The sequence below is a fragment of the Oncorhynchus kisutch genome, linkage group LG1 (assembly GCF_002021735.2).
Source record: "Oncorhynchus kisutch isolate 150728-3 linkage group LG1, Okis_V2, whole genome shotgun sequence".
NCBI lineage: Eukaryota > Metazoa > Chordata > Actinopteri > Salmoniformes > Salmonidae > Oncorhynchus > Oncorhynchus kisutch.
The window spans coordinates 59,259,405-59,281,154 of record NC_034174.2 but is presented as its reverse complement, the minus strand read 5'-3'; the positions used below and the strand labels follow the sequence as shown (position 1 = coordinate 59,281,154).

The window sequence follows — 21,750 nt, the reverse complement described above, 5'->3', positions numbered from 1 at the left end:
CACAATACTTCCCTTGCCTTGTTTTCAGATCTTTTCCAAACTCTTTGAGGTGGCGAGGAGTCGAGTCTCGTTGGATTCCTTGATAACGGCCCAGAGAACGAGACTGGCCTCGAACAACAATGTCAAGAAGAAAAACTAGCACCTGCCCCCCCCCCCCTTCGCTTGGTTTCCAGTGTCCATTTTTTAGGACCATATATAAATGTTTTCTTTTTTGATAGCTCATGGTCCCCATGCCATGCTGGTTTAGTATTTAAAAACTGCATTTTATACCTGGTTCGCACCACAAATGTGGAATACAGGTTGGCACTTTCATGGTTGATTTCTCATATGTTGTGGGGTTTAGGGTGGGTAGGGTGACATCGGGGAGTGTGTGCGCTCTCATGATAAGCTGCCACCATTTCCATTTTTGGTATGGATGAATGTACGAACAAACAAATGAAGCTTGCTTTCCTTTCTTTGCTCCTTTCTCTCCACCTCCACTTGTTGGTTTTATCCTCCTTTCCCCCTCCCTTTCATGGTCTTCTCCTTTTCTTTCCCACCACTCTTGTCTCTCTCCCCAGGTGTTGAAGCCTCTGGGCGATAACTATATGGAGGATAAAATTAGGCTGAGTGTGGTCAACAGTCTCTGCTTGTCTGAGCGAGCCGTTGTCACAGCACGGCAAGTTAGAGTAAATGGGAGACCCACTGCCCACATTAAGTGTCAACTCGCCCGTAGAACCAAAGTTTACAGCTTTACCCTCTGTAATTGGTCCTAGCCGCTCGTCACTTAACTTGGGCACCCAATGAGAAGGTGGCATTACGAGCGGTTGGCAGTGTGGAGAAGGATGAGCCCGCCTCCTTTTCTTTGATCAGACTGCTGATTGGATGTTTTGTGAGATGCATCTTCCCCCCCCTCCAGTCAATGGAAACTATTATTATTATTGTTATAGTGACAGGACATTTTGTGGTAGTTTTATTTAAGCGGGGCCAATTTACAGCTCAGTAGTTTTATTAGTGGTTGTCTGGGACATGCAGCGTTTAGAGGACTATTTAAGCTACAATGTACTCCTTGTCTAAGATCTTTCTCGTTTTCCTTCCTACTTGTCTGAGTGAATGGATATTAATCAATGTAAGAACAACCACTGTTCTCTTTCACTAACACTTGCCATTGGCGTTTTGCGACTACACAGTTACACACCGATCAAGGTATAGCTAGTTGTAGCCTGCCTATTAGTTCAGCGTCACTCTCCCACCTCCCACCACATCTCTCAACCAGCTGCTCTTAAGGTGAATCATTTTGTATTTCTATTGAAGTATTAGAATTCTTATTCTGTTGCAATTATTCCATCCAGACCATTACCGCCAATGTGTGCTGTTTTGTACAGTTTTTTTTTTATTTAATTTTTTCTACTCATCCCTAATGGGGCATGTGTACGAAATATACATATATAAATACATTTTCTATACCTTTTTTGTAGCTGGGAGAACAATGGTTTCGTGGTAGGCCACTGTGCAGTTTACTGTATTTAAATGAATGCTTTCGTGATTTGTGTATGTCCAATAAATTCTTTTTATATACATTTGTAAAGTAATCTACATTGAGCACTGCAATTCCACCCCTGCTGGCAAAGAATGTTTGTAAACTTAATTTTCTTCTGTTGCAGTTTAAAGTTATTATCGTTAATTTATTTTTCAAGACGAGATTAAAACACTACAGTATATGAAGTAATGCTTGATTGGTTTGTTTGTACAAACGGAGGCCCTTTTTTTGCTAAAGGAAATCAAATCTAGGTGAAGTAGGCAATTTCCTTTTTTGGCGTCAGACCTGCCTAATTATCATTTGGAACCGTTTTTGTTTTAATAGGCAAAATTACATTTAACATCTGACTCCAGCATGATCCGTTCTTGCAATTGGTAGAAATTTTAGATTTAGATGTAATTTATCAAGCAGTAGTTTGGGATGTGAACTACTTTTTCAAATTGACTTTATAAAGTTTGTTTATGCAATGTTTACCCAGCCATTTGTCTTCGCAACACTTGTAATTTTTGTGCAGAAAAACTCCATTGTATCACAACCGTTGTACGCACAGGAGGCTGGTGGGCTATACTATAGAAGGATGGGCTCATTGTAAGGGCTGGCATGCCATTAATGGAACTGCGTCAAATGTGGTTTCATACTATTCCAGCCACCACAATGTGCCCATCCTCCTATAGCTCCTCCCACCAGCCTCCACTGGTTGTACGTCATTTGTACAACTTGGCTATACCGGGGCAAGAATATTGGGGAAATGAAATTGTCTTGAATTGTGGCTTCATTGTGTAACGTATAGTGAGGAAATTGATAATCTTCTCTAACTCCTCTAGTTCCACAATGAGACAGGGTGCAGGACAGGCAGCAGACTGTTAGCCACCCTGCCATGTTAGTGGAGTCTGCCACTAGCAGTCTGTGTAGTCAGCTCCGCTATCCCTATTGAGACTGTCTGTGCCTCAATCTAGGTTGGGCAAAACTAAACATGGCGGTGTTCGCTTTAGCAATCTCACTAGAATAAAGACATAATCGATTCCTGTCATTATTGGAAGAGCTTGTGATATCTCGCATCTCAAAATAGGGCTACTTAATGTTAGATCCCTCTCTTCCAAGGCAGTCATAGCCACTGAACTAATCACTGATCATAACCTTGATGTGATTGGCCTGACTGAAACATGGCTCAAGCCTGATGAATTGATTGTGTTAAATGAGGTCTCTCCTGGTTACACGAGTGACCATATCCTGCAAAAGCAGAGGTGTTGATAACATAACAAATTATAGCTACTGTTTATGGGCCTCCTGGGCCGTATACAGCGTTCCTGACAGTTGTTTGAATTCCTATCGGAATTTGTAGTCATGGCAGATAATCCCATTTTCTATATTCCGATGGGGAAGTCCACAGACCTACTCCAAAAGGCTTTCAAAGCCATCATCGACTCTGGGTTTGTCCAACATGTCTCCGGACCTACACATTGCCACAGTGATTCTCTGGATTTAGTTGTGTCCTGTGGATCTAAATGTTTTTCCTAATAATCCTGGACTTTCGGACCACCATTTTATTACGTTTGCAATCGCAAACCAATGATCTGCTCAGACCCCAACCAAGGATTATCCCAAGCAGCGCTATAAATTCTCAGACAAAGATTCCTAGATATCATTCCAGACTCCATCTACCCAAGGATGTCTGATTACAAAAATCGGTTAACCACCTTAGGATCTAAATTGAACCTTGTGTAATACCCTAGATGCAGTCGCACCCCTAAAAAACATTTGTCACAAGACATGAGCTCCCTGGTATACAGAAAATACTCGTGCCCGGAATCAAGATTCCAGAAAATTGGAACGGAAATGATGCTAAACCAAACTGGAAGCTTGGAAAGACGGTACCGTGCAATATCGAAGAACCCTCACTGCTGCTCGATCAACCTATTTTTCTAACCTAATTGAGAATAAGAACAAGGGTGCAACAGGTAGTAAATGTCAGTTGGCTTTTCATTGACGATCATTCAGAGTTAGCAACTGCGGTAGAGAGTCAAAACAGCAGGTCCGGGACAAGGTAGCACATCCAGTGAACAGGTCAGGGTTCAATAGCCACAGACAGAACAGTTGAAACTGGAGCAGCAGCATGACCAGGTGGACTGGGGACAGCAAGGAGTCGTCAGGCCAGGTAGTCCTGAGGCATGGTCCTAGGGCTCAGGTCCTCCCGAGAGAGAGAGAATTAGAGGGAGCATACTTCAATTCACACAGGACACTGGATAAGACAGGAGAAATATTACAGATATAACAGACTGACCAAATCCCCCTGACACAAACTATTGCAGGATAAATACCGATACCGGAGGGGTCGGGAGACACTGTGGCTCTGTCCGATGATACCACCAGACCGGGCCAAACAGGCAGGATATAACCCCACCCACTTTGCCAAAGCACAGCCCTCACACCACTAGAGGGATATCTTCAACCATCAACCTACTACTCTGAGACAAGGTCGGGTATAGCCCACGAAGATCTCCCCCACGGCATGAACCCGAGGGGGGCCATTTACCTTGTGACCAACAGATACATATCTGTATTCCCAGTCATATTAAATCCATAGATTAGGGCCTAATCCGTTTATTTCAATTGACTGATTTCCTTATATGAACTGTAGCTCAGTAAAATATTTGAAATTGTTGTATGTTGCATTTATATTTTTGTTCAGTGTAGAAAGAAAAAAATCTAAACCAACTCCATAGCAATACATATTTTTATTAAGGAATGACATTATAGAATTTTTAGGATATTATTTGATTTGTAGAAATTTGTCACAACCCAAATATTAGCCACCTAAATAAGTAAGCCTAAATTGTCAGAAAACCCGAAAATGTTGGTGGAAAATGTTTTATTAAGACAGTACAAATATTTTCCCCGTTTTTTGGGGTCGGCCCGCCATTAAATTTAGTTAAGGAGGGAAATGATGCCTTTGCAGACTGAAAGTGATGATGCTTTATGTACGAGCTGGTCCATGGGGGACACGAGTGTATTACCGGCTGGACACATCAAACCTAGATGATAGTGCAGATCTAGCGCCCACTATCGGCTACCTAGGCTATCACGTAAGATTGAGGACTTTGTCAAAATGTCGACGTCATTTCCATATCCCTCAAATTGCTCATAATATAAATTGATGTAGGGAATATGGCACTCAAATTATTCACCCCACCAAAAATTGTTCTCCAAATGAAACTCATCAATCCTACCCGAAAGGTCAAATTCATATAGGCTGCTTTACTTGCATAAAAAGGTTGAATGGAAATCTGGTTAACATCAAGCCATTTTGAGGATGCTGAAATTATATTTTGGATGAACATATGTACCTGCCTACAGGAGACTTTTGAAGTAGCCTAATCAGATAAAAAGAAATGTGACTGGTTGTGTTTATGCCACATATAAAAGGTAATAAATACATTGATAAAGTACAATCCTAAATATTTTGGCTATATTGAAGGTTCTCGGTGCGCGAGGAATAGCCGCTCGGATTGGAGAGGAGGCGGACCTGTGTTAAGCTTTTCTTGAATAACTGGGCCTGCCAGGAGCACATGTGGCCACATTGTATATTGGACAACATGGGAGAATGATGATCTGTAACAGAGAGAGGATTCAGTATCAGCAGGAAAAATGCTGCCAGACAGGCCTGCTACTGTGCCTTTCAAGACCTTATAAACTGTTGAGATTAGATCCACAACTGATCCAAATCGAATGAAACATGCAAATAACAGGGCTTTTGCGTCATTATTCAAATGACATTTTCACTGCACTATTGTCACTATGAATGGTGGATAGAGGGGAGGATAGACTGGTAGACTATATTGACCTGTGGAATGAGGGAAGTACCAAAACACCTTGATATAGGGGAGGCGAATGCAAGCAGATGAGGAAATTTGGCTAGGATGGAAGAAATTATATAGAAGAACCTGCAAAAGAGCAGGCATTACCCTCTACTGTGCTCAATAAAAAATTAAAAAAACGATCCACAAAGCATCAAAAATTATGTTTAACAACCCTCCACTATTTTGGAGCTGGTCACGGGTGCACCTCAGCTACCATCAAGATACTAAACGATATCATAACCGCCATCAATAAAAGACTGTACTATGCAGCCGTCTTCTTCGACCTGGCAAAGGCTTTTGACTCTGTCAATCACCGTATTCTTATCGGCAGACTCAACAGCCTTTGTTTCTCAAAAGACTGCCTCGCCTGGTTCACCAACTGCTTCTCAGATAGAGTTCAGTGTGTCAAATCGGAGGGCCTGTTGTCCTCTGGCAGTTTCTATGGGGGTACAACAGGGTTCAATTCTTGGGCCGACTCTCTTCTCTGTATATACAGTGGGGCAAAAAAATATTTAGTCAGCCACCAATTGTGCAAGTTCTCCCACTTAAAAAGATGAGAGTCCTGTAATTTTCATCATAGGTACACTTCAACTATGACAGACAAAATGAGAAAAAAAATCCATAAAATCACACTGTAGGATTTTTTATGAATTTATTTGCAAATTATGGCTTCACTATTTATACTTTTGATACTTGAGTATATTTAAAACCAAATACTTAGGCTTTTACTCAAGTAGTATTTACTGGGTGACTTTTACTTGAGTCATTTTCTATTAAGGTACCAAGCATGAAAATGTGATGCTTTTCCCACCACTGCCTCAACTAAGGTGTTGGTTTTCCATCCCTTATCACTAGAAAATCCAACTTTGAAAATGGTTTCAGATACAATATCTTACCCATCTTTATCAGCTTACTATTGTAAGCAGTAAAAAGAATGTGACATCCATAGGCAGGAGTGAGCCACATAACTTGAAAAAAAATAAATAAAATGAAGACAGTTGAAGCTCATTTACTTCATTTTTATACAATTTAAAATCTCAAAAATGCTATTTGGAGAACAGAATTTAAAATAATAATATGTACCCAGCCATTATCACAGTGACTGCTGTAGCTTCATTCACCTCAGTTGATCTACAAACAGCCTATTAGCAATACAATTAGATGCTACACGGGGGATCTGTAAGCAGAAAACGTTTTGCAGTTTAAAAAGCTAATTTCCTGCAATTCTACATATGTTGCCTTGACTAATATGACATCTGAGGGAGAGTGATTAACATAATCAGTGGGGGCCCCCGGAGGTCAGGGGCCCTGGACATGAGCATAGACGCGGGAAATAAAAATTTTTTCACGAAGGTAGTCCAGTACCGATATAGCTGTCTGTAGCGCAGGCAGTGATTCTCAACCAAAATGAGTGGTGGGAGGTTGAGCAGTACAGAATTATTGAAAATGGAAATTGTTTCTCCAGTCAATATGGTGGCAGGTGGCCTCAAGGTTAAAGTGTTAGGTCCACTAACCAAAACATTGCTGGTTTGAATACCTGAGCTGACAAAGATAAACGATCTGTAGCAGTGCCCTTCAGCAAAGCATTTTGTTATCTTGTTACATTCATTATCAATAGAGCATTCTAACTAAACTCAGCAAAAAAAGAAACGTCACTTTTCAAGGACACTGTATTTCAAAGATAATTCATAAAAATCCAAATAACTGGCCTCCAGTGCATTGCAGTGCTAGCTGTGCCACCAGACTCTGGGTTCGAGCCCAGGTTCTGTTGCAGCCGGCCGCGACCGGGAGGCCCATGGGGCGGCACACAATTGGCCCAGCGTCGTCCGGGTTAGGGAGGTTTTGGCCGGCAGGAATATCCTTGTCTCATCACGCACTAGCGACTCCTGTGGCAGGCCGGGCATAGTGCACGCTGACCAGGTCGCTAGGTGTACGGTGTTTCCTCCGACACATTGGTGCGGCTGGCTTCCGGGTTGGATGCGGGCTGTGTTAAGAAGCAGTGCGTCTTGGTTGGGTTGTGTTTCGGAGGCTCTCGACCTTTGCCTCTCCCGAGTCTGTATGGGAGTTGCAGCAATGAGACAAGACAGTAACTACTAACAATTGGATACCACGAAATTGGGGAGAAAAAGGGGGTAAAAGTATAAATAAAAATCCAAATAACTTCACAGATCTTCATTGTAAAGGTTTTAAACACGGTTTCCTGTACTTGTTCAATTAACCATTGGACCGGTCGTTAAGACACTGACAGCTTTCAGACGGTAGGCAATTAAGGTCACAGTTATGAAAACTCAGGACACTAAAAAGGCTACTGACTCTGAAAAACACCAAGGGTCCCTGCTTATCTGCGTGAATGTGGCTTAGGCATGCTGCAAGGAAGCATGAGGAAATAAATTGCAATGTCCATACTGTGAGACAGCGCTACAGGACGGACAGCCGATCGTCCTCGCAGTGTCAGGTCACGTGTGACAACACCTGCACAGGATCAGTACATCCGAACATCACACCTCTGGGACAGGTACAGGATGGAAACAACTGCCTGAGTTACACCAAGAACGCACAATCCCTCAATCCGTACTCAGACTGTCCGCAATAGGCTGAGAGAGGCTGGACAGGGCTTGTAGGCCTGTTGTAAGGCAGGTCCTCACCAGACATCACCGGCATCAACGGCGCCTTTGGGCACAAACCCACCGTCGCTGGACCAGACAGGACTGGCAAAAAGTGCTATTCACTGACAGACGAGTCACGGTTTTGTCTCACCAGGGGTGATGGTCGGATTTGCGTTTATCGTCGAAGGAATGAATGTTACACCGAGGCCTGTACTCTGGAGCGGGATCGATTTGGATGTGGAGGGTCCGTCATGGTCTGGGGCGGTGTGTCACCACATCATTGGACTGGGCTTGTTGCCATTGCAGGCAATCTCAAACTGTGCGTTACAGGGAAGACATCCTCCTCCCTCATGTGGCACCCTTCCTGCAGGCTCATCCTGACATGACCCTCCAGTATGACAATGCCACCAGCCAAACTGCTCGTTCTGTGCATGATTTCCTGCAAGACAGATATGTCAGTGTTCTGCCATGGCCAGCGAAGAGCCTGGATCTCAAACCCATTGAGCATATCTGGGACCTGTTGGATCGGAGGGTGAGGGCTATGGCCATTCCCCCCAGAAATGTCCGGGAACTTGCAGGTGCCTTGGTGGAAGAGTGGGGTAACATCTCACAGCAAGGACTGTCAAATCTGGTGCAGTCCATGAGGAGATGCACTGCAGTACTTAATGCAGCTGCTGGCCAAAGGACACATTATTCCATTTGTTAGTCACATGTGTGAGGAACTTGTTCAGTTTATGTCTCAGTTGTTGAATCTTATGTTCATACAAATATTTACACGTTAAGTTTGCTGAAAATAAAAGCAGTTGACAGTGAGGACGTTTCTTTTTTTTGATGAGTTTTAGTTTCCTACATTGCATTTTGGCCCAAAACCTAACTTTTGGTGAATTTTCCTGTTCCGCTAGTACACTGCTCAAAGAAATAAAGGGAACACTTAAACAACACAATGTAACTCCAAGTCAATCACACTTCTGTGAAATCAAACTGTCCACTTAGGAAGCAACACTGGTTAACAATACATTTCACATGCTGTTGTGCAAATGGAATAGGCAACAGGTGGAAATTATAGGCAATTAGCAAGACACCCCCAATAAAGGAGTGGTTCTGCAGGTGGTGACCATAGACCACTTCTCAGTTCCTATGATTCCTGGCTGATGTTTTGGTCACTTTGAATGCTGGCGTTGCTTTCACTCTAGTGGTAGCATGAGACGGAGTCTACAGCCCACACAAGTGGCTCAGGTAGTGCAGCTCATCCAGGATGGCACATCAATGCGAGCTGTGGCAAGAAGGTTTGCTGTGTCTGTCAGCGTAGTGTCCAGAGCATGGAGGCGCTACCAGGAGACAGGCCAGTACATCAGGAGATGTGGAGGAGGCCGTAGGAGGGAAACAACCCAGCAGCAGGACCGCTACCTCCGCCTTTGTGCAAGGAGGAGCACTGCCAGAGCCCTGCAAATTGACCTCCAGCAGGCCACAAATGTGCATGTGTCTGCTCAAACGGTCAGAAACAGACTCCATGAGGGTGGTATGAGGGCCCGACGTCCACAGGTGGGGGTTGTGCTTACAGCCCAACACCGTGCAGGACGTTTGGCATTTGCCAGAGAACACCAAGATTGGCAAATTCGCCACTGGCGCCCTATGCTCTTCACAGATGAAAGCAGGTTCACACTGAGCACGTGACAGACGTGACATAGTCTGGAGACACCGTGGAGAACGTTCTGCTGCCTGTAACATCCTCCAGCATGACCGGTTTGGCGGTGGGTCAGTCATGGTGTGGGGTGGCATTTCTTTGGGGGGCCGCACAGCCCTCCATGTGTCGCCAGAGGTAGCCGAGATGAGATCCTCAGACCCCTTGTGAGACCATATGCTGGTGCTGTTGGCCCTGGGTTCCTCCTAATGCAAGACAATGCTGGACCTCATGTGGCTGGAGTGTGTCAGCAGTTCTTGCAAGAGGAAGGCATTGATGCTATGGACTGGCCCGCCCATTCCCCAGACCTGAATCCAATTGAGCACACCTGGGACATCATGTCTCGCTCCATTCACCAACGTTGCACCACTGTCCAGGAGTTGGCAGATGCTTTAGTCCAGGTCTGGGAGATCCCTCAGGAGACCATCCGCCACCTCATCAGGAGCATGCCCAGGCGTTGTAGGGAGGTCATACAGGCACGTGGAGGCCACACACACACTACGGAGCCTCATTTTGACTTGTTTTAAGGACATTACAAAGTTGGATCAGCCTGTGTGGTTTTCCACTTTAATTTTGAGTGTGACTCCAAATCCAGACCTCCATGGGTTGATAAATTTGATTTCCATTTATCATTTGTGTGATTTTGTTGTCAGCACATTCAACTATGTAAAGAAAAAAGTATTTAATAAGAATATTTCATTCATTCAGATCTAGGATGTGTTATGTTAGTGTTCCCTTGTTTTTTTGAGCAGTGTATTTGGTCACTACTGAGGTGACACACTGAAATGAGAGTCCTGTGACAAAATCAGTTAAGAACCACTGCACTATAGATTCAACTTTTCATGCATATTTTCCAGTATCTACTACAACAGTACTAGACTCAGCTATACCAACTCCCATCACCCCAGTCACAGCCACCTCCGCATCACATCCACCCCCATTAATCATCAATGACATTATAAAACAACGGATCTGGTAAATAAACTCAATATGAAACCATGGCCATATTTCAATCCAAGGCACTTTATAGAGCAGCGCACTGGACAGTCAATTATGCATTTTAACAGGTAATCAACACTTGATCTGACAGTCGCAGGGATCCATGAAAGGAATCACTGCAAACGCCTGGGAAATTGCATTTAAATTACATCTTTGTCAGCTGTCCAACACACTGCTCTATAACACATATTGGATTGAATCCTGGAATGACTGACAGTTGCACCTGGAGGCCTATGGAAGTCTAAAAGAAGATGTGATTGTAAAGTAATTTAACTTATGGTCTTAGTTCATCCATCATACCCCATCAGAAGACAATGTAATTGAAAAATACTATACCCTCATAACATGGTTAAAACTATACTTTGATAGTATAGCTCTTTCTATGAATTTGAAAGTGGTTACATTTCTCCAGCCCAATCCCTCAACTGTTTAACAAAACAAAATGGTTGTGTTGCGAATTTCGTTAGTTTCAAAGCCCAGATTGCCCCTTTAAAAAAACAGGGAAAAGAAATCAACTGGCATTCAAATGGGAAACAAAATGTTCTTTATTTACAAAACAACTGGAAGGTTGCAGTAGGCATTTCCCTAAGAATACAATAGTAAAGGTTGTTCCAAAGCTACTATTAAAAACAAAACAAATGAGACAAGAATTCCAACAGTAAATAAAAGGGGTCCAAAGTGTAATCAAAGCGGTCTCTCCACTTCCGTCACCACCGCCTTAGATCAGGTCAGCCACTGAGGAGAAAATATTTTATGTTAATGACAGCCATCTAATGTCAATGCCCATTTTGTAAAAGAACCCCAGGTCTTTATGGCCCTAAATCTGGAAACCCAGTATATGGTTGAAACAAAATGTACATTTAGTTCCTTGAACAACCAAAACATCAATACTAAACATATCAACATTGTTAATCTTCTGCCTGAATATTTAATTGACAAATGCTAATTTACCGTTCATTGGCATTTCATCGATCTGTGTGGAATAGTACTGCTCAATGTCACGGAGAATACGGATGTCGTCGTTCTTCACAAAGTTGATGGCCACACCCTTGCGGCCATAACGACCCGATCGGCCAATCCTATGAAGAGAGGAGAGGTTGAAGGACAAAAACGCCAGTAAATGTTTGCCCTGACAAGCCGATTTTTGCTTGATCCGGCTATGCGGGCCAGAAGCTCCTGGAAAGAGATTGGGGAGGTAGAGGATAGATGCAGTAAAGAGGTCAATGGAATGCAGACCATGGTGGAGAGAAGGACGCTGGATTGGCCTATATTCAACTAATCTGATCTAAGTGGATGTGTCAGATCTGTTATGATGTATTTTAACAGGATCACAGCGCGGTTATTAAAATCCAATGTGGATATATTTGGCTGTTTTCGCTGCATAACATTTAGAAGTTGTCCCTTTCCATGTTTAGAAAACGCGACTGCTAAATGCTAACTCCTGTTTGTATAAGCTAGTAGCATAGCTAGCATACAGAAATTTGTGGTAGTAGTCAGTCTTTTTTTCTTCTTAAAAAAACTAACTGTAATGCAGTTGATTGATGACAAGAACATGTACTTGGGTTGATATTCAAAAACGATTATACTCTTATTTTTTACTTAAAATCGTATGAAATACACAAACTGCCTAAATGTAGGCACGTTTCTCTGGGAGGCAATGGGGGAGATTCAGGTGCGAAAACAGTGCAGCCTTTTTTACTAAATGCCATCTTGGCTGAGCTCCTATGTCAAGCACCGGGAAACGGACTCCAAACATCTGAAGAGGTAAGGTCTTGTATTTTCGTTTAGCCAGTTGCTCGCAATTAGCTGGATGGCTTTGAATCACTACAAGTGGTGCCCTGGAGACCAATTTATTGCATGCATATGACAGCCCGCCGAAGCGCAAGAAGTATGAATGCTCGGACTTCTGCAGAATCTGCTTCGCTGTAACCACTGCTGATGTCGGATTGACCCCAGTTTTTTTTGAAATACAAAAATGTGCTTTTAGTGTACAGAGAAACAGCACAAAACGTACTGGACCTCTGCTACTTTCTGGGCTTTACTGTGGCACTGGAATGGAACCCACAGCTCACTGAGGACTGAGCCAGGTTACGAACAGTGCAAAAAGATGATTTCCCCCGACTTCACGGTTGACCGAATAGCCACATTGCATACTTAATATCGCTTAGTTTCTACAGTTGTTCTGGGCAGCCAGACGTACCTGTGGATGTACAGCTCTCTGTTGTTGGGCAGGTCGTAGTTGATGATGAGGGACACCTGGGGCACATCCAGACCTCGGGCCCACACATCAGTTGAGATAAGCACTCGGCTATTGGGGATGGGGGGGAGAAGAGGAGAGATCCATGTTAGGACAAACCAAAGTCGTATTCACCTGGAACCGAACAGGCTCAAACAAGGAAAGACGATCTGAAATTTGCACCAAAAAAAAAAAATCACGACCCAAGTCAACCCCTGGGAGATTTAAAAGAACAATGCGTAAACTTGTTCCCAGAAAGTGAACAGAGAAACGGCACAAGACGTACCGGACCCCTGCCACCCTCTGGGCTTTACTGTGGCACTGGAATGGAACCCACAGCTCACACTGAGGACTGAGCCAGGTTACGAACAGTGCAATGAAGAACGCCCGTTTAAGTGTTTAGTCCACTAGTACGCTTTATCTAGTGTGGGAAACTGTCCGGTATTGTATAGGAAAGACCATACTATATCAGGTGGAGCAGAAAGAATCCACACGATACAGTACATAGGATCTAAATGTTTCTCCCACTAAGAAACTCAACCAACTGTCCAAACAACTAAGCTAAACTAAGCTGTCTCTGGCATCACAAGATGGACACGACTCTAGATTACACAGCTACATGTGCAAATTGTTGGTGATTGCACCCTTTATAATCCGTTTTTAAAAAATGAGTATAAGACCAGCTTCTACTTTATCATAGAAGTATAACACAGTAACTACTGACACGGGAGCACATTCACTATTGATCAATATGGACCCAGTGGTCATACACACAAAATCTAAAAAATAGAAACACTCAAATCTTATTGAATAGCCTTCACTGGGCTGCTAAAAACACACTATTTCATCATTATTACCTGGCACCGGACCGGAACTCTTTCATGATGGACTCCCTCTCCTTCTGGGGCATGTCTCCATGCATGGAGGAAACGGTGAAGTTGGCCTCCCTCATCTTCTCAGTCAGCCAGTCAACCTATCGCACGCAGAGCGAGGACAGATATGAGTTTGGCCTGCGCCTCTGACAATGCATTTCAGGGATCATGCTAAAAAATGATCCCTGAAATGTATAACGTAGGGAATCGGGTGCCGTTTAGGACTTGTCATGTTCCCAGAGAGTAAACAGAGAAACGGTACAAGACGTACCGGACCTCTGCCACCCTCTGGGCTTTACTGTGGCACTGGAATGGAACCCACAGCTCACACTGAGGACTGAGCCAGGTTACGAACAGTGCAATGGAAGATTTTCTTGACATTCATCGGTGTGATGGGCAAGATCAACGAGAGGTTGTCAAACTAACAATGTCAAAGCATGTTGGCCCCCGGGGAGACGGAAGCGCTGAGACCTCTTCTTTCAGTTTAATTTCATAAAAAATTGATTTTTAAAAACCATAATAATTACAATGGTGGGCATTTGAAAGAATGTATTTTGTTATGATACACAACTGAAAAACTAAACGTAACATATCTTCACTGCGCTTGACATATTCCACAAACAAACATCTTCGTGTTGGGACATTGCTTACAAATTACCTGCTAAATAGTTAGTCAAAAATAGTCAAGTACACATTACTGATTGAATACAAACCTTCAATGACGTACTCCTGACCATCCCCATTTCTTACCAGTACATATAGGCAAAGGGAGACAGTACTCACTAGGAGGAAAAACATACAATAACTATCAACAGCTGCCAACAACCAAGTAGTTTTCCCGGGCACAGATCTAGGGTCAGCTTCCCCTCCTCTAATCCTAACCTTAACTATTATTGGGGCAAATGCAAAACTAACCGAAAATCAGCATTTAGGGGCAACTAGGTTTAAGTTGTGTACAGACCTTCCGCTTGGTGTTGCAGAAGATGACAGCCTGCGTGATGGTGAGGGTGTCATACAGGTCACACAGGGTGTCAAACTTCCACTCCTCCCTCTCTACTGCCACAAAGAACTGCTTGATGCCCTCCAGAGTCAACTCATCACTGGGAGAGGGAAAGGGAAGAGGGGTTAACTAGGTATTGGACTTCTTCTGCTGCTAGAGGAACACATATAAAGGCTTTTTCCAGTGAGTGCAGGTCTTCCTATCCCAGTTAACTCATTTCTTCCCATATAAATATTTCCTAGGCAGGGTGCAAAGGCCCCAAAAAGAACAACCATACCTTTATTAAAAAACAAAAATAAACTTTTTTTAAAGGAGAGCAGCATGTAGTTTGCCATGACAGGGGGTTTTGGTTCATGTTCCCAGAGAGTGAACAGAGAAACGGTACAAGACGTACTGGACCCCTGCCACCCTCTGGGCTTTACTGTGGCACTGGAATGGAACCCACAGCTCACACTGAGGACTGAGCCAGGTTACGAACAGTGCCAAAAATAAAGATTTCCTTGACTCGCCTATATAATAGTCAGAAATACTTCTATATAAGACAGAATATTTCGTCCTTCTCTTCTGAAAGGTCCCGCAGGAAAGGTGGAGGGCCTTAGTCGATTTTAGCATGGTTTATTCTCTGATGACTATATGAGGGTTTGTATTCAGACTAAGTATATGTATTCAGACTAAGCTGGTCCCAAATCCCTCCCTCGCCCCTAATCCCTGGATGATTGCAGATGTGTAGGGTCTGGATTACATATAAGCAGTTCAGGGGTGAAGCATCCACTATATTGCTTCCACCTTACAAGACCTGCAGAAACGAAGGGTTAGGGCCATGGGGTAGAGAGCAATTTAGGACCGGCTGATTTACCCCCCCCCCCCCGCCGTATACATTATACAATGCTGCCCTCTAGGATACACAACTTGAACAAGTCTAACTCCAGGAACAAGGTAGCCTGGTCATCATTCTCAAAACAGCGATCAGGCTGGTTCCACTAGGCTAGAAACCCGGGGTGGTACTTCCTAATATATACAGCCGAGTAACACTTGACTCACCGTTTGACCAGGATGCGGATGGGGTCGGTCATGAACTTGTTGGTCATCTCCAGGATCTCGTGGGGCAGGGTGGCGCTGATCAGACACACCTGGGTGGCGGGGGGCAGGTACCGGTACACGTCGTAGATCTGCTCTTTGAAACCTGTCAGACAGTTAAGGTAAAGCTATTCAGTATCCCCTTCATATTACACTAGGCTTCCAGGGTAGCGGCAGGGTAGCCTAGTGGTTAGAGCGTTGGACTAGTAAACGGAAGGTTGCAAGTTCAAATCCCAGAGCTGACAAGGTACAAATCTGTCGTTCTGGCCCTGAACAGGCAGTTAACCCACTGTTCCTAGGCCGTCATTGAAAATAAGAATTTGTTCTTAACTGACTTGCCTAGTAAAATTAAAATAAATGTCACGCAGACCGTCAAAACGACTTTCCTGTGCAAAAACACAAACTGGCAGACGTCTTTTGCGTCATCTCAGTAATGCACAATAGCGTCTCTGGCTTACCCTTGTTGAGCATTTCGTCTGCTTCGTCCAGCACCAGCATCTTGATGGCACGCGTCCTCAAACTCCTCCTGCGGATCATATCTAAAGAACAGAGAGAGGGAGAGCAGTGCCTGCATTAGTCAGCCCGCTGTGGGAAAATGGAGGCTACTCAACTCATACACGACCCTTGCGGTGACTACAGTGAGCCTAATTCATGATTGTCTACTCATGCATATTTTCTAGTTACCTTCCTTTGAAATTAAATGTTCTGGTATCAGGTAAATCGTAAAAAAATTGAGATCGGGAGATTGCAGTGGGACCTTAAGTCATTGATTTACCATCCTTCTTTCCCCTGTGTGTTACGGGGGGGGGGGGGGGGGGGGGTCATGTTACCAGAAAGTGAACAGAGAAACGGTACAAGACGTACTGGACCCCTGCCACTCTCTGGGCTTTACTGTGGCACTGGAATGGAACCCAAAGCTCACACTGAGGACTGAGCCAGGTTACGAACAGTGCAAAAATGATTATTTTCTTTACTTTTGGTGCGGCAGGTAGCCTAGTGGTTAGAGCTTTAGGCCAGTAACCCGAAAGGTTGCGTGATCGAATTCTCGAGCTGACAAGGTAAAAATCTGTTGTTCCGTCCCTGAACAAGGCAATTAACCCACTGGTCCCCGGTATGACGTCATTGTAAATAAGAATTTGTTTTCTTTGTTTGTTTGTTTTCTGACTTGCCTAGTTAAATAAAAATATATACTGTTGTCCTGAGTATGCAGAGTAGCCTCATTACATAAGGTACAAACTGTTTCAAGGAAGGCAGATCCAGACTGAACCCACGAAGTGAAACAACAAAATTCAGTTTTGATCCTGTGACAGAATTCTGAGATATTACATGTCTAGTCTGCATAATTGGGCAGACACAGACATTCATACCTGTGGTTGGGAGATAGATACTAGAAGGTTAGGGTCCAGGGAACTCACCAAACACTCTCCCAGGGGTCCCTGCTACTACGTGCTGGCCATAGTCCAGTTTGCGGATGTCCTCACCCACGTTTGTCCCGCCGATGCAGGAATGACACTGGACGTTCATGTAGTCACCGAGGGCTAGGAGCACCTGGGAGGGGTTTAACATCTGAATATTAGGAGATAATGGCTGTGTCCCAATTTTCTACCAGTGTTGCACATTCCCAGTCATGGATTTAACAATGGTGGAAACCCCCCCCCAGCCAAGGCTTTCACCAATACAATCCTTTGCCAGTGTTCTGATCTGGGCAGCACTCAGTCGACATAGAACAGGAGAAACCGTTTTGAAACTGAGGAAAACTGGGAGGTACTATCTGAACATAAATAAATAATAAACACTTGTTCCCATTGCACAGCGTTTTGAAGTATTTGCTACAGTGTTACCAAATGAACAGGACCCGAACCTGTCCCAATAGAAACACTTTGTTTTCATACAGTTTGCTACTGTGTGCCCTACTGAACACAACTGCTTTGGAAGATGAGGGGTTTTCCCCAGTACATCAGAAGACACTTGATATTCAGTCACATACCTTCTGTATCTGTCCAGCCAACTCTCTGGTGGGAGCCAGGATCAGTGCTTGGGTTTCACGCACCTGTTACAAAAACAAAAAAATAATCACATTTTGCTCATGCTGTCCAAACTCCACATATTCAGAGTGCGAGAAAATTTCACAACACAAGATGTTGTTGGATGATCCAAAACTGCTATGTGATGATAACGGCACATCAGTACCTACAACCGGGCTTGTATTTGTGTAGCCTCTCCGAGTAAGAGTTCTGATCTAGGATCTCATCCTACGTGTCATATAAAATTATTCGTTATGATCTCAAAGGAACAACGGATACTAGATCAGCACTCCTACTCTGAGACGCCCTAGTCTGCACATACCGACAACCTTACTCAAATACCTGAATGTCAAGACACTGCAGCACCGATACGCAAAACGTGGCAGTCTTTCCTGTTCCTGACTGAGACCTAAAAGAAAGAAAGGTGTTGCAGAACAGAGAAAGATGGTATTCAACATCCACAATAAAACATTTGAACCATGGCCCAAGACTAAATGTTTTGCAACAGAATCCGACTAATGAATAGCCAAAGTTCCAAACATTTAACTATAGATTTAGTCTGTAGCTCTGGACGTTGTGGTTCTCTAGCATAAACAGTCACGACTTACTGTGCAATGACATCTCTTCCCTTGATGATCTGTTTAATTGCTCTTTGTTGGATTGCGGAAGGCTTCTCGAAACCTAACAATAAGAAATAAAAGATGGTTAATTATGTAGGCCCACGACACTCTTTCCAGTGAAATCTTTCAATAAACATTACATGGTCAAAGGATTACATGAATAGTAACTGAAAAATATAGCTGGTAGTACTGATTATTTTATCTGTTGTGCAGACAGTGTCAAAGGGTTTTAGCACTGGCTAGATCAGATGGAAGAGCAAAATGCTCACACAAAAATATTAAGTCAACAAGTGAGGAAAATGCAACATGTACTAAATCCTAAATGGGGTGGAGTATGCCAGTTAGCTAATATCAGCTAACGTTTGTGAGTTAGCTAGTTAATTAGCTTCGTTAAACCGAGCTAACGTTGGCAAGGTAGTTGGCTAACTAAAGAAAAACAAATCCAGCATTCTGTCTTTTTTTTTCATTACAATACTCGCAGTATGTGTTTGTTCTGGGTGTGCAACTGAGTCATGAAGCACAGAAAATGTGTCCAAATAACTTACTTGGGTAGTTGCCTACATGGGCCCACTGTACCAAACAAAACCCCGGACCTACCGTATGCGTAGATCCCACGGAGGAGATCCTCTCGTAGGCCCATTGTGTCGAAGGTAGGAGTAACATCGACCTCCTCGCTGGTCTCAAACTCGATCTTGGTCATGTCTTCCTCCTTCAATAGACGCCTCGTGCGTGGTACGGTGGCTACTTCCATGGCTTTTGTGAGCGTTTTCACAAAATAAGAAGGAAATCGACAACTTCACCAACTCGAGTTCTGCTGCGGGAAGTAGAAAAAAGACCGCCGCATGCGTCGCTTTAGTGACGCCGAAAGCAAGAGACAATAATTTGCATGACGAGTAAAGGTGTACCAAAGACTTTTTAGAAGTTAATCAAGATAGACCACCACATGTCGTTTCCAATGGAAGCAAATGAGTCGGAGTGAGCAGAACAAACAAGGAGGTGGGCAGAGCCAAGCACCCGCTAGCGATATCCTATAGGCGTTCTAGTATGTATCTGCATATTTCCGTTACGGAAGGCCTACTCTGTGAATTGCCCGTGTGCAATAACACAATTATAATCTGTACTCCTTCTAAACAGCGCGATTTTTAAAAACGTTTGAAAAGGGTACAGTCTACAAAACGTAGTCCATTCTGTTCATAACATATTCTAGTTTGCGAACAGAAAACTATATTGAGATCGAATGTTTAATCGATGAGAAAATGTGCAGAATTTCGGCCAAACTACATCCCCTCCCATATTGAGTGGAGATGCCAACCGGATGCTTCACATTTATACATCCAGTGAAATATCTGTCTCATTGTTCTATGCAGAAATCGCTCCGCCATTTCCTGGTTGCTAACTAGGAATATATGCTGCGTTCACGTACTAGTCGAGACAAAGAAAACTTGAAACATTTCTGATTTGCTAACTGGTTGAACACAGCAAGTGTATAGTTACACCCAGTTAGCAAATCAGAAAAGTCAGAGTTTCCTAGTTCTGACTAGCACAGGAACGTGGCAATACAGAGAAGGAACGGTCAGATGCTTCATAATAGCTCGGAAGTGAAGCCGCAGTAGGAGCCACATTTGAAATGGAATAAATTGAATACATGGAGCAGGTTGGAAACAAATTGCATTATAACACGGTTAAAAATTTCGGAAGGTCTGTCATCACCATTCATGTAATACATTAAATATATACATCAGACGGTACTGGGGAGCAATTTCATAGTTTTTTTCACGGTTACATTTCCAATTTCAATCTTATAGCAACCAACCCTATGCTTGGTATGACTGTTATGGATAGAGCAGACCATTCGATATGCGCTTAATTTACATATTTATACACCCAAAATTCTAATTTCATCCCTTCCATGTATGTTTATTGGAGTTCCAATCCAAACACCGTCCATTTTATCTTGGTTCAATTTAGCTCCAGCGACTTCTTTGTATAAATTAAAATGATTGTTTCATCTATTCAACTCATCTTGATTTCTGATTATGACAGACACATCATCGGCATAAGCAAGTGCGACAATGGGCTGTCTAGAGCTGGTGATAGTACCTTGAATACTTAGATAATCTTTAATTTGCTTTAGAAGAGGGCTAGTAGCTATTACATGGAAGGCTGTGCTAAGTGGGCAACCCTGCTTCACCCCCCCCCCCCCCTTTCAATTTCAAAAGGTTCGGTCAGGAAACCATTTACATTAACTTGGACAATAGATCGGCTTATAGTAATTTAATCAAATCAAATCAAATTTATTTATATAGCCCTTCGTACATAAGCTGATATCTCAAAGTGCTGTACAGAAACCCAGCCTAAAACTCCAAACAGCAAGCAATGCAGGTGTAGAAGCACGGTGGCTAGGAAAAACTCCCTAGAAAGGCCAAAACCTAGGAAGAAACCTAGAGAGGAACCAGGCTATGTGGGGTGGCCAGTCCTCTTCTGGCTGTGCCGGGTGGAGATTATAACAGAACATGGCCAAGATGTTCAAATGTTCATAAATGACCAGCATGGTTGTATAATAATAAGGCAGAACAGTTGAAACTGGAGCAGCAGCACGGTCAGATGGACTGGGGACAGCAAGGAGTCATCATGTCAGGTAGTCCTGGGGCATGGTCCTAGGGCTCAGGTCCTCCGAGAGAGAGAAAAAAAGAGAGAATTAGAGAGAGCATATGTGGGGTGGCCAGTCCTCTTCTGGCTGTGCCGGGTGGAGATTATAACAGAACATGGCCAAGATGTTCAAATGTTCATAAATGACCAGCATGTTCGATTAATAAGAAGGCAGAACAGTTGAAACTGGAGCAGCAGCACGGCCAGGTGTACTGGGGACAGCAAGGAGTCATCATGCCAGGTAATCCTGGGGCATGGTCCTAGGGCTCAGGTCCTCCGAGAGAGAGAAAGAAGGAGAGAATTAGAGAACGCACACTTAGATTCACACAGGACACCGAATAGGACGAGAGAAGTACTCCAGATATAACAAACTGACCCTAGCCCCCCGACACATAAACTACTGCAGCATAAATACTGGAGGCTGAGACAGGAGGGGTCAGGAGACACTGTGGACCCATCCGAGGACACCCCCGGACAGGGCCAAACAGGAAGGATATAACCCCACCCACTTTGCCAAAGCACAGCCCCCACACCACTAGAGGGATATCTTCAACCACCAACCTACCATCCTGAGACAGGGCCGAGTATAGCCCACAAAGATCTCCGCCAT

At 43.7% G+C, this 21,750-nt stretch overlaps 2 protein-coding genes and 4 non-coding genes across 7 annotated transcripts in view; 1 reads left to right on the top strand and 5 right to left on the bottom strand.

Moving 5' to 3' along the window:
• Positions 1–1,778, top strand: part of LOC109890403 (atlastin-2) — a 30,332-nt gene extending 28,554 nt beyond the window's left edge. For both annotated transcript variants that reach the window (XM_020482356.2, XM_031828212.1), the window contains one exon: positions 29–1,778. In XM_020482356.2, coding sequence (XP_020337945.1) covers positions 29–139 — 111 coding nt within the window. In that variant the 3' untranslated portion in view covers positions 140–1,778. The remainder of the gene's footprint in view (positions 1–28) is intronic.
• Positions 1,779–11,183: 9,405 nt separating this feature from the next.
• On the bottom strand, positions 11,184–19,793 carry LOC109890442 (eukaryotic initiation factor 4A-III). Its single transcript, XM_020482383.2, has 12 exons — positions 19,089–19,793; positions 18,480–18,552; positions 18,214–18,280; positions 17,835–17,897; positions 17,263–17,395; positions 16,306–16,386; positions 15,812–15,953; positions 14,732–14,870; positions 13,756–13,871; positions 12,863–12,970; positions 11,614–11,741; positions 11,184–11,397 (listed from the first exon to the last, which is right to left on the bottom strand). Exons 1-12 carry the CDS (start codon positions 19,240–19,242, stop codon positions 11,381–11,383), a joined length of 1,221 nt encoding a protein of 406 aa, XP_020337972.1. The 5' UTR covers positions 19,243–19,793; the 3' UTR covers positions 11,184–11,380.
• Positions 13,142–13,275, bottom strand: LOC116376247 (small nucleolar RNA SNORA54). Its single transcript, XR_004211644.1, has one exon. It is a non-coding gene; the product is annotated as a small nucleolar RNA SNORA54 (small nucleolar RNA).
• LOC116376313 (small nucleolar RNA SNORA54) lies at positions 13,999–14,132 on the bottom strand. Its single transcript, XR_004211737.1, has one exon. It is a non-coding gene; the product is annotated as a small nucleolar RNA SNORA54 (small nucleolar RNA).
• Positions 15,122–15,255, bottom strand: LOC116376248 (small nucleolar RNA SNORA54). The gene has a single exon (XR_004211645.1). It is a non-coding gene; the product is annotated as a small nucleolar RNA SNORA54 (small nucleolar RNA).
• Positions 16,669–16,802, bottom strand: LOC116376246 (small nucleolar RNA SNORA54). Its single transcript, XR_004211643.1, has one exon. It is a non-coding gene; the product is annotated as a small nucleolar RNA SNORA54 (small nucleolar RNA).
• Positions 19,794–21,750: the final 1,957 nt, after the last annotated feature.